Source organism: Panthera pardus, unplaced genomic scaffold (genome assembly GCF_024362965.1).
Source record: "Panthera pardus isolate Hobbes unplaced genomic scaffold, ASM2436296v1 HiC_scaffold_6, whole genome shotgun sequence".
Classification (NCBI taxonomy): domain Eukaryota; kingdom Metazoa; phylum Chordata; class Mammalia; order Carnivora; family Felidae; genus Panthera; species Panthera pardus.
The window spans coordinates 45,502,112-45,515,320 of NW_026526991.1; the positions used below are offsets into that span (position 1 = coordinate 45,502,112).

Below are 13,209 nucleotides of genomic sequence, written 5' to 3' on the forward strand. Positions count from 1 at the left end.
GGAAAAATAAATTCTTTTACAGCCAAAAGTACTGGGGTACCCAGCTGGCTTAGTCAGAGGAGCATGCAACTCTTGACCTCAGGGTTGTGAGTTCAATCCCCATGTTGGGTAGAGATGACTTACATGAACAAATGAAAACTTTATAATCCAAAGTACTATTACCAAAAAGATCTCATCATTTGTCTTTATGTCTTTACAAAAGCTACCAAATTGTTTATGTTGGGCTTTCTAACTATAATTTGTAGAGATTTTCTTCTTCCATGGGAAGGTGATGTTGAACATGGTGGTAAAAACATTCCCCATCTTTATTTGTGAAGCTATAAATAAATCCAAAAGCAATATAAGAATTTAAAAAGTAAATTCCACTACTATCCAAAGCTATCCTAAAATTATGTAGAGGCTAGCTAACAAGATAGTTAAGAGCACTGAAACTGGGTTCTGCTCTTATTAAATCATGTGACCTTGGACAAGTCAATTATACTTTCAATGGTTCAGTTTTCTGTAAAATGGAGATTATCAACTTAAAACTTTAAGACATGTACAGAAGTAACTATGTATTCTTTCAATAACTTACACCAACCTGGCCTTTATCATAAGAGCTAGATGACCCAGTACTTACTCTCTGGAAATAAGTCTAATTCCTTTGATGTAAAATTCTGTCAAACATCTCTTTTTTATGAAATAGTTATTCCTAGATGAATTCTTATTCAATTCTCAAACATTAACAAACATTTACTATCTGAAGTCATTTATTAAAAAAATGAATTATATGCATATTTAGAGATGGTCTGGAGAGACACAAATCAATGTCTATCAACTATAGTTATCTCTGCATGACAGAAACAAAACCAATCTTTATTTTCTTCTTTTTGCTTATCTGTAGTTCCTAATTTTTCTATAATAGACACACTGTTTTTTGTAATAAGGGAGACAATTTAATAAAATTAATTAAATAAGCAAATAAAGTTAAACACTTTTTAAAATTCACATTTTAGAACTGAAAATGAAATATATCAGTACTTATAATGACTGAATTCATATCCTATTAGAAAAGGAACAACCAAGAACATCAAATAAATATTCTAATGTACTCTCCAATTCTGATATCTCTTTTGAGCCCTACTCTGTAGCATATATTTCACTTCTTAAATCCTACCAAGACTTCAATGTAAACTGCTCTCATGCATTTTTAAAATTAGGAAAAAATTACCGATAAGACTTCTATAATCTCTTAACCTCGAATTTCTCTTCTCTTGTTCCTCACTGACAGATTTCCACTGTAGTTTCATCCTGAAGTATTCATCACTACAGGAGACAATTTATACCAAAAAAAGCTATTAGAATACTATATTTTTAAAAATTCTAATTGGGTTTTTGTATAAACAATGTATCAAAGCATTTATGATGCTAGTCAGATGTGAGGTTATAAATGATAGTAAAATGTTTAAAGTTATGATACATGAGTGAAAACAAAGGAAAAATAACCTTATATTTACCATAAACTTTACTTAAACTACTAGAATATTTACGTATGATTTTAAGAAAGCATTTACCTTAATCCTTAATATGATACCTAAAATTATTCTAGTAATTAAATATTTTAACCACTAAAGTTTCTGAATAATTACAAATACAAATCTATAAATTATTTTTTTAATCTGACCTAAGAGTTCCATTTTTCAATCAGTTTTTGCACAAACTTGTTAATGTGAAATATCTTAGGAGGACTGCAAAGGTGTTGAAAGAGAAAGGATGGTCTGAAAATTTAAATACGCACATAAAGATTCAGAGTGAGCTTTAAATCAAAGGCTAAACTGATGAACTGGGAATATGAAGGGTACCTGGAAAGTTCACCTCTGTTTCTTTTCAAGACTGAGAAATTACTTAGAGAAACACTCTTCCAAAAAAAATGAAAGATTAGTTTATGTTACAAGAGCACGAGGGAAATAAAGGTAATTAACCTAAATGGTAAATACACTTCTTATGGGCCATTTTTATAATTTCATAATAAATTGTAAAACTTAATCAAGATGAATGATGTATTTAAAAATCCATATCTTATTTTTCATTTATGCAAAATGCTTTTATAAAGGAAGTGGAATTTTTTTTTGCCATCTTTCTACATATTCACCAACACAACTGCAATGTTTGAAATGACTAGTTTGAAATAACTACAGGGCTCATAATTTTTCAATTAAAAAGATGAAAATAAGATTATTTTCCCATACCTTCATCTATTTCAAATAGTCATCTAGAAGCACTATACGAATTTGTACGAGTGAATTATTTTAATTTCTTTGATGACAAAAGACCTTACTTACGTTTTTTGTTTTTGTAATTGAGTTCTTTCCTCCTTGGTACTGTCCCAAGGAAAATAGCCCAGAAGAAATTTCCATGCCTGCTTTCTCAATGCATGACTAAGTCCCTAAAGAAAACATGCATATTAAACGCATTCGTAAAAAGTATGCAATACTTTTAAGTTCACAAAACTTGCATATAAATACACAGTAAGACTAATATTTAAAAGATAGTTTTATATATAAAAATAGCTCAATTCAATGAATACTACACCTTGTTCCTGACCTCCAGATTCAGACGATGTTAAGTAGCTGCCAGAAAGCTTCAACAATGCAGAGTATACAGTAGATTATATAGAAGTCAGAGGGACTGATTAGTCTTTCTAAGTCCAATCTTACTAGATAAGGAAACTACCACTGGGGTACATATATGCCTCCTTCACATAACCCACAGAACTTCAAGTAAAGAAGACTATCTTTCCCTAGACTTAATGGTATCTTCCCCCACTCAACCCTCAGGGACATCAAAGGGACTTCACTCTGTCCTACAGGGATTATAAGACATCATTTATCAAAAAGGAATTCATTCCCTGACTCCCCAAACACCTCCCATAAAGAAAGAAAACTTAAATATCAGCAGTTTCAAGTATCATCCCTATTAAGGTATTTACCCCTCTAAATATCATCTGCTTCATATTATCGACATTTAAAATTCTTCCTTCAGAATCAATGTTCTTAGTCCACTCTTCCAGGGATACTGGCTCTCTCCTTTGAACAACAGGTCGTTCTCCCAAATCAATCTAAATTAAGAAAATAAGGAATGAGGAGTACACTTTTTTAACCAGTGAAATGAAATAAAGGTATATAAAAATTAAAATAAATACCATTTATTACTGACATGATTTTTAACATTTCTAATATCTTCCTTTATTTTCCAATGTTCAACTTATGAACTATAACAGCATTCCATACATTTTCCTTCCCACTAAACATATAAATAACAGGGTTATAAATTCAGAGATAGGAGTACATTTGCAATTTTGAGTTTCAATTATGTAAGTATAAAACATTCAACATGTAAATTCCTTAAGAGACCCTTCAAATTAAATGGTATGCTATATTATTTAAAAAGACAGTACTATTCCACTAATCATATTCTAAAATTAGCTTTTCTTCCAAACTAAAATTTGTAGCTCTCAGAAGTGATTCATGATCCATTAGCTCCACTTGGTATTTTCTACAGTTTTTTTATTCAATTAACAGATGTTGGTAATTTTAAAATGCCATCTGCAAGATAAGCCTTTTAAGTATTACAATTTAGATATTTATAGCATTCTAACTATGTACAGCCTAAACTTGTAGTGAATTCAAAAGTCTTGTTGGGCATTTATAAAGATCTGCCATAATTCCGGGCTAAAGATCCATCTTACTTAAAAAAGAAAAGATTGATATGAGAATAAAAGCCTCAGAGTAATGTCCTGACTAGCTGCCTCTGGCACCTACTGAGATAAACATATAAACTAGGAACAGAACTAGGAACAATATGCAAGGCACACTATTCTCTCACTGCTACACACTCAATGAAACAAACAACCTGTTCATTATTATCAAAAAGTAATAAAAGAAAGATCCAACTTAATTAACAAAGTGTAAGCAGTAACTGATGAAGAACAACCCAAGAATTTGGTGGCAGAACAAGTACTAGTTGTTAGAATATGTAAGTTAGCAAAAAAGTTGTAAGAAAGAATTATGAGAAAGAGGCAGATATAACCAAAATCGAGTTTCTATTTCTAGCACATCCAGTGCATGTTTCAAAAGGATTTCTCTTGCTAGAATATAGAGCTATGTTCATATAAATCTCCACTCACCCTTGTGATGACTTCAAATCCTGGTTCTTCTTGTTGATTTATCTTTAAACCTGGAATAGCATCACTAAGAAAATCTGCCATTTCTGACGGTGGTCGTTGATGTGTAGAGGGATCACTGCCTCTCAAACTATCAAAAATGTAGTTTGTGACTTTGGAAAATCCTACCATAGTTGCTGTATAAGGGTCCTTTTTAATTTTCTATGTAGTAAGAAGAAAAACATTAGCATTATTAATTCAAATCGAGAATGAAAATACCTTCTGATGGGCAAAAGGGCAATGTTTTTTAAAGGGGGGAAATCAGAACTAAAACAGCATTCTAAGATTATCTTGAATTTTTTTTTTTTCTGGAAAGAAAAATTTGTATTTTCTGAGGCAATTTTTCATTTGGTTAAAATAGTATATAAACAGCAAGTTAATGCTACTGATTGAATTCCAGATAAACAAATGATTTGCAGACTTATTTGATCTGCATACATCACAAATATATGCAGCGCTTACTTTCCACTGATGCATGGCCCACAACAGCTTTCTTCTGTCTAGCAGTCCTGCCTTCACAAAAAAAATATTTCTTGAAGTGTGCACAACCAAACTAGTCTAACAGAAAATATTGAATGGCTAAGTTTCAAAGCTCATAATATTTAAATATTAACTGACATTTTAATCTAATTACAGTAAAACCTTACTTTGCGAGCATAATTCATTCTGGAAACATGCTTGTAATCCAAAGCACTCGTGTATCACAAAGCAAATTTCAAGAACCAGTGGCTCAGTTGTGATGTGACATTGGGTGTCATGTACTACTCCTACTGCAAGACATCACTGTTTATCAAGTTAAAATCTATTAAAAACGCTTGCTCATTTTGCAAAGCACGTTACTCACAATCTAAGGTTTTACTGTATAAGGTTAATAAAATCATGCCAGTGAGTGTAATCTGTTCTGGACAGTGCTGCCCTGGAAAACAGCTAAAGGTTTTTCTATTGCTAGGATTACTTCTAAATCCCAAACTGCCTGCTTATTCATATTTAGTAAAATTACTTTTTAAAGGTCTAACTTTTAAATGATTATTTTCACATAAGAAAAACTTTTTTCACTTTTTACTTTAATTGGTGTCTAGCTGTCTTGTCCTCCTTCCTCAAATGTTCTCTTTATCTTGTTATCTTCATTCAGAACCAAAAAGAGACACAGTAAGCACTGTGACACAGTAGGCACTCAACATTTTTTGAATAAGTGAATAAACAAAGATTTCATTCGTTTACATAAAAATCTGAGTGAAAAATAAATTAACTTTATTTCTGCCTGTGCTAAGTGAATTATCTTTAGTCAAATGTAAGAATATACTCAAATACTTTAAGGGGGATTAGATTATCATGACCCTAAATGAACCTACTTAAATGGAAAATAAAAATTCAGGGGCGCCTGGCTGGCTCAGTCAGTTGAGCAGCCGACTTCAGCTCAGGTCATGATCTCACGGCTCGTGAGTTCGAGCCCGGCGTCGGGCCCTGCACTGATAGCTCAGAGCCTGGAGCCCGCTTCGGATTCTGTGTCTCCCTCTCTCTCTGCCCCTCCCCTGCTCATGCTCTGTCTCTCTGTCTCTCAAAAGTAAATAAAAATAAATAAATGAAAAAAAAAATTCAAACCATATTTTTAAGTTTATCATTAATGAATTCAAAGTGGCTTACCCAGTAACCTTTCACCTGATTCAAACAGTGAAAGCTATAACAATAAAAATCTAATGTCCAATTTCAGAATTACAACAAAGGGGAAAATTGTCTTAATGGTAACTAAGAACCAAAGAAGCTTCTGACTCTTAAAAATAATATGCATATTATTTCTAAAAAATTATGGAGAATAGGGTCACTGGGGTGGCTCAGGTGGGTAAGTGTCTGACTCCTGATGACAGCTCAGGTTATAATCTCACGGTTCGTGAGATCAGGCCCCACACTGGGCTCTATGCTGAGAGTGCACAGCTTGCTTGAGATTCTCTCTCTCTCCCTCTCTCCCTGTCCCTCCCCTACTTGTGCTTACCCACTCTCTCTCAAAATAAATAAAAACTTTTTAAAAACTTACAAAGAATATTTTCATAAAGTTTACACATAGAGAGGCACTTGCCCATTCCATATAATCTCTGAGAAAGTAAGAGGTGGGAGGATATAAAATAATGCAATCAGATTAATAGATTAATACAAAATAGATTAAGAAACATACTTGTATTAAACCATAGGCAGGTTCATCAAGAAGATTTTCAAATGACTGTGAAAGACTCTTATTCTGACAATTCACAAGTAGTGTTCTTTTATCCTGTGGAGATCTGTAATAAAAGAAGGGATCTGTAGAAAACACTAGCACAGTCGATCAATTACTACCTGAATAATTATTAACGCCTAGTTACTTTTACCCCAAAACTCAAATGTCCACTTCTAGAACTGTTTCCCATTAATACAATATTAGCAACTATTTAGGAACTATCTTAAATGAGCTCCAAACGTGAAACAGGAAATACTAAACAAATACAAAAGGACTAAAGCATATTTTTATTCTAGGTAAAGCCAAGAGGACTAAGTTGTAATGAACTCAAATTTTTGTTTATAATTATAATAGAAAAGCCTAACAAATATATCTGCCTTTGTTATCATGAACATTTTTTAATGTTAAAACACACTTTAGGATTCATCATTATATTTAATATGTACAATACAGGAAAATGTCCTATTTGGAAAGGGTTTCCAACTTCATTCCAGAGATTGGTAATACTACATTATAAGGTATTTAAAAACACAAGATAAAATAATTATTTGTTAAAGATCATCAATTATGCTAACATAATTATAAACACATACAAAATTATTAACAAAGTTATAAGGTACAGTTCAGGTACAGTATGTCTAGTTCTGGCTTAAGCTCTAGAAGCAAGTTTTTCTTCACATTTCTTAATAACTACAGAATAAATCTTTTCCAAATAGACATCTAATTTCAAGTAATCAGATGAATTATCCAGTCTTTTTTCTATTCAGTAAGTTTTATACCTTAGTAAGTTAGCTATAATAAATCCACAACTTTTCTGTGTTTAAAATAAAACTTAAATGTGTTATGTTACTGCTATCTACTTCTAGTTTATTATAAATGTTTGAGATAAGAACTTTAATAACAGTTATCTCTTCCCAATTCTAACATAAAAGGATGCAACAGCAATGCTAGAGGGGATATGAACTCCAAATCAGGATCTTATTCTTACACATTCAGAAACAACAGTTGTCTTCAGAGACAACAGTAGCTTAATAAGCTCCTTGGCTTTTTAAGGAGCTGAGGTTGAGTCATTTGAGGCAGAAAAAAAATAACTTTTAAAATGCTCAATTTTCATTAAGTGTTATGTTTCTGAACACTTATTGGGATTATGCTTAATATGAAGACCTATATGTTCTCACAAGGCATTTTTTAATGGTAAGTCTTTTAAATGTAGCACCAGAAAAAGAAAAGTAACTAACAGAGCAATATACTTTGTCCTGGCACAACGCAACTAGCACTATGGTTATTATTTTTTTCTAACGATAAATTAAGTCAAATTATTTCTTTAAAATCCAAATAAAAAAATTATCACGAAAGTCAAAACATGACTATGCATGTATAAAGGGAACAGATATGTAACCTGTACCTATCCGGCCTCAGAGAATTACACTATTGCTCCAGATTTAACACTGTAATCAAGAAATTAGTGATGGAAAGAAGAAATGACTGCCTAACCAATACACAACCACTCTTTTAAAAAGAAAGGATTTCACTTTTTATACCCAGTGCTCTGTGATGAGGGGCTGGGAAAAGTTCTGAGAGAAAAGACATAAAAAATTTAAGATTTGGTTGCCCTTAGCTAAAGAAATCAACAGAAACATTTTTTAAAAGTACATTGGTCAAAGGACAAGTTGTATACTGCTAGGCAATTGCAGAACTCATCAAAAGGAGAGCTGGCATTCCAGAATAATGTTACGCTTCCACCTGCCAGGTTAACACACTGATTTAATTTGGAAAGATCAAATATTATGGATTTATATGTATGTATTCTGGAAATATAATGGATTCTGGGAAGTTGACATCTTATGACAACATTATTCAAGACTTTCAAACTCACTGCAGCAGCAAGACAAAACTTTTAATGATGTTAACATCAGCAATTCTATTAGAGCCTACTAAAGCGCTTAAAGAAAACCATAGTCTAATATCACAAGTATAGAAGTAGATCTACTGTAAATTCAGAAGTATTTTTCAGGCTTTGGAATGAGCCTCTCCCAAGGGCCTCAGAATACATTCTGAAATGGTAATAGACGAAGAATGCTTTGTGTGCTGAGATGTGGTGGTAACTATTTTCCATTGCTACTGAGAATGGACCAATATGGAAAGATTAAGAAAGAAATAAAAATATCATTGCAAAGGCTATCAGTCAAAAAAGTTAATAAAAATAAAAAAGTGCAGAATATTTACAACAAAACTATATATATGATATTCTGTTACACATATGTCTCAAAGGGAATAAATGAAGGTCTATAACCTAATCTTATAAATGGTATATGATGATACAACCAATTTGGCTTTTTAGGGATTATCTTACTGTGTGGATATTATATATTAATGTAAAAATGTCCCAATATACAAATTAATTTTACTGGAACCTCTGTGTTACAACCTTCATTCATATCCTAGCAACCAACTTGGTTCCAGAAAGGTAACATATATGTACTCGTGATTCATTCTTTACTTGAGTATGTTTTAAATGGTAATAAATCAAAGATCACTAACAAACATCAATGAATGGAGCAATGAATGTTTTTCCCCAGAGATAAGAAAACCATCTGAGAAATAACAAGTCTAAAGAAGCTGGCCTATTTTGCACTGACTGATCTGAGACTGAAAGAAGGACTGTGCATAGCTGGCCCAGCCTTGTTCTCACTCTTAACAAGGCGGCACATCCCCACTGCATTCACAACTTCTGTTCATCTGTATGGTAAGGCCCTTAATTCATTAGGGGGAAGTATTAAGAAGATAAGATGGCCACAAATGCAAGCCACATTATTCAACTTACGTTAAACAGAGAAAAAGAGAATATAGTCTGCTTCTCTCTGTTGGTTTTGAATTGAGAAGAAGATAAGAAGAGTGACCCTGGCAGAGCCTGCCTGACATGCCACTGAGGTTGCGGAACTACTATTCTTCCTTCTGGCCTCTACAACAATCTCTGACCACAGGAACATGATTCTGGAAACATTATTTTGCTTACGACAACAGCTCTCGGGACAGGAAATGAGACTGCCATGGCCAACATCTAGTAGAGTAAAAACCTCAGAATATTTGGGAATTTTCATTTCTTTGGAGTTCAACTTAATGGAGAATTCCACTTATTTAGATCATAACTAATAAAGAACAAGTATCTTTAATATGTCCCTAAGAATCTAATAGAGATGACTTATACAAATATGGAATTTTTATAATATTAGTGACAGTTTATTTGGAGTATCTGTATTCTACCACTTGGACTCAACATAAAATCTCTGGTGAACTCTCTATGGCACAATATAATTGGGTATAATTTACGATAGGAAAGAGAATAGGAAGTGTTTATTTTTAACTTAGGGTATAGAGGGGCCTTGAAGATAAAATATTTGATGTACTATTCTTACACATTTCAGACCATTCAGGGGGCAAAGAGTAAATTAGCCCCCAGTGTCACAGAAGGATACAGAGTGGAGAAGTGGCTAGTATTAGGGGTATAGTTTTTGACAGACTCACTTTAAGCTATCTCTTCCCCCCATAACAGCCATATCCCTGGTTGACTATAAATTTAATAAAGCCCAAAAGGGGGGGGGGGGTGGGGAAGAAAGTATAGGGAGGGCAGTCTCCTCTGGTAGGTTTTTCTCTTTGGCCAGGTCACTAAAGGTTGCAATTAATCATTGATGCTCACATCACATCCCCCTTTATCCTCCCCTTAATTTCATTCCCTCTCAAAGCTTCAATTACTACTGACACACAAAAAACTTACAAATTATCCTATTATATGCTCTCACAGTGCTACATATCTCTTATTTGGAGCACTTATTATAGCTGAAATATTACATTTATTTGTATAAGTAATGTTTGTTTTTCCCACAACAGTACAAACTTCATGAAGGCAGGGGCCATATCTTTTTTGATTACTGCTCTTTCCAGCAGTTAGCACAGTACTTCCAGGACATAAGTGCTCCTCAAAACTCAATGAATGAAATACACACACACACACACACACACACGCACTCACAGAGGAACACCATTCCCATGGCTTCGTGTTTTCAAGTGGAAATACGCACATCTATTAAACGAACTCTCCTTCACTAGGACATACTTGATTACTGAGATCAGAAAAGAGTAAGGTGCATGCTTGACATAAATAACCCCTGTGAATTATTATGATGCTTATCTAAGCCTCACCAATAATGATATTTTTACCATCATGTCTGATTCCTGTATTTACTCCTGTTTCCTTTTCTGCATTAGTAAAGAAGTTTCATTTACAACTCTCATCAAAATAGCACTTGAATGTGGTACAACACACATTCAAGTACCCATACTCTTATAAGCACTTAAGTGATTGTTCAGTCTCTTTTTGAACCTATCCAGGATAGAAAACTGTCTAACCCCTGAGCTACAACCTGTTACCTTCTAATTGTTCTTTGGACCCATACAAAACAAATCTACAATATATTTCTTATAACAACCCTTTCAAAATTATTTGTAGAATTGGTAAGTACTGTGTCATTTATTCATTCAAATGAGATTTACTGTGCAAGTATTATGTGCCAGCACTGTGGCTAGGAACCTAGAGGAGAAAATGTAAACAAAACAGATGCAAGCCCTGCCTTTGTAGGCATACATTCTAGAGTAGAACATGTAAAAAAGTAAACAGATAAAATTATTCAATTAAGAGCTATGAAGGAAGCAAACAAGGGAATGAGACAATGAAAAAGAATGGGGGTGGGAACCTACATTACACGGGAGAGGAGACATCCAGAAAAGCTGCTGTGAGGAAGTGACATTAAACTGAGACCTTAGGGATCAGAAAGGGAGAAGAATATTCCAAGCAAAAGAGAGAACATACATATAGGACTCTAACACTGTCTGCCCACAGTCTGGGGCATTTTAGCAACTGAAAGAAAATCATATGGCTACAATATAAAAGAGAATGGCATAAGATGAGGCTTAAGAGGTAAACAGAGCCTGGGTAGCTCAGTCGATAGAGCATCCAGCTCTTGATTTCGGCTTGGGTCATGATCTCAGGGTTGTGGGATCATGTGCACTGAGCATGAAGCCTAAGATTCTCTCTCTCTCCTGCTCACACACTATATCAAAAATTTTAAAAACAGAAAGAGATAAAGTTAATAAGGCAAGGCAGGATCTCACTGACCATTTTAAGAGGTTTTGATTTTATTTAATGTTGCACCCAAACTCCTTTTGTTCAAGTTAAATCCCTACATCCTTCTAATGTTTTCCACGATACCACTTTGATCCTTCTCATTACATTAGTCATCTTTTCCATATAGTATAGATAGTTTAACACATTTAAAATGCAATATTTAGGGGTGCCTGGGTGGCTCAGTTAAGCATCTGACTCTTGGTTTTGACTCAGGTCATGATCCCAGGGTTGTGGAATCAAGCCCTTCATCAGGCTCTGCACTAGACATGGTGCCTACTTGGAATTCTCTCTCCCTCTCTCTCTCTCTCTTCCCCCCCCCCCCACTGCCCTTCCTCTGCATTCGCAAGTATGTGCACACACCCTCTAAGTAGAAAAAGAGACAGACAGATAAAATGCTTAAAACCAATCCTAGTTCTCCAAAGACCAGTAAAGAGCAGAAAGGAACTACCACTTCATCCTAATACTATGCTTTAATCAATGGTCTCAGATTGAATCAACTTCGTAGTGACAGTTACATCACAACACTGATTGATACAGAGCCTGCTATGGTACTAAAACCCCCTAACACCTGCTATTCAACAGCCAAACCTTTGCCCTCCTGAAATCTACTTATTAATAAGTCCCTGGGTAGTAACCTATTCATAGCTTCTTTCTTCAAGATCTAAGACCCACATATTGCCAACCAGGCTGGACTTTCTTATGGATATTAGTCTGATCAATATGCTTAGTGCCAGTCAGAGATGGGTCAACATGGTAGGGGGAAGAATTTCGTATCACAAAACACAGCCAAACAATGAGAAAGAATGAAATCCTGCCATCTGCAGCAACGTGGATGGAACTGGAGGGTATTATGCCAAGTGACATAAGTCAGTCAAAGAAAGACAGGTATGATACGTTTTCACTCATGTGGAACTTGACAAACCTCACCGACGACCATGGGGGAAGGGAAGGGAAAAAAAATAGTTACAAACTGAGAGCATTGAGCAGGGCACTTGTTGGGATGAGCACTGGGTGTTATATGTAAGCGATGAACCACGGGAATCTATCCCCAAAACCAAAAGCACACTGAACACACTGTATGTGAGCCAACTCAACAATATATTAGAAAGAAAGAAAGAAAGAAAGAAAGAAAGAAAGAAAGAAAGAAAGAGAGAGAGAGAGAGAGAGAGAGAGAGAGAGAGAGAAAGAAAGAAAGAAAGAAAGAAAGAAAGAAAGAAAGAAAGAAAGAAAGAAAGAAAGAAAGAAAGAAAGAGAAAGAAAGAAAGAAAGACACAGCCACAATCTCCCAACTTCTGGACCACTCCTGGATTTAGATAATCTAAAATTAGGCATTATGTTACTCTATTATAAAGTGACAACATTATAACAAGGTTAACAATCATCCCTACAGTTCCCCAAACTAAAAAGCTCAACTTCTCCCTTCTTACCTCCACATACCCACTCAATCACAAAATCAAACTCTAAATATTTTTCTCCAATACTTCTATCTTTCCTGTCACTCTCCTCATTCATACCACTATAATCTCACCTAGATGACTGGAACAACTGGCTAAAACGATTTTAGCAGGTCCTTCATGCTCTAGCCTTTACTCAGCTCTCTGGCCTGATCTTTACATT

At 34.3% G+C, this 13,209-nt stretch overlaps 1 protein-coding gene across 3 annotated transcripts in view; it reads right to left on the bottom strand.

Annotated features, from left to right (window-relative positions):
* TBC1D15 (TBC1 domain family member 15) overlaps positions 1-13,209 on the bottom strand; it is a 74,484-nt gene that overhangs the window by 23,768 nt on the left and 37,507 nt on the right. For 2 of the 3 annotated variants that reach the window (XM_019455112.2, XM_053894658.1), the window contains exons 6-11: positions 6,372-6,474; positions 4,664-4,714; positions 4,166-4,363; positions 2,969-3,097; positions 2,322-2,425; positions 1,211-1,305 (exon numbers count right to left, since the gene is read on the bottom strand). In XM_019455112.2, the coding sequence (XP_019310657.1) occupies positions 1,211-1,305; positions 2,322-2,425; positions 2,969-3,097; positions 4,166-4,363; positions 4,664-4,714; positions 6,372-6,474 (680 nt within the window). The remainder of the gene's footprint in view (positions 1-1,210; positions 1,306-2,321; positions 2,426-2,968; positions 3,098-4,165; positions 4,364-4,663; positions 4,715-6,371; positions 6,475-13,209) is intronic. The other variant, XM_019455113.2, reaches the window with a different exon arrangement.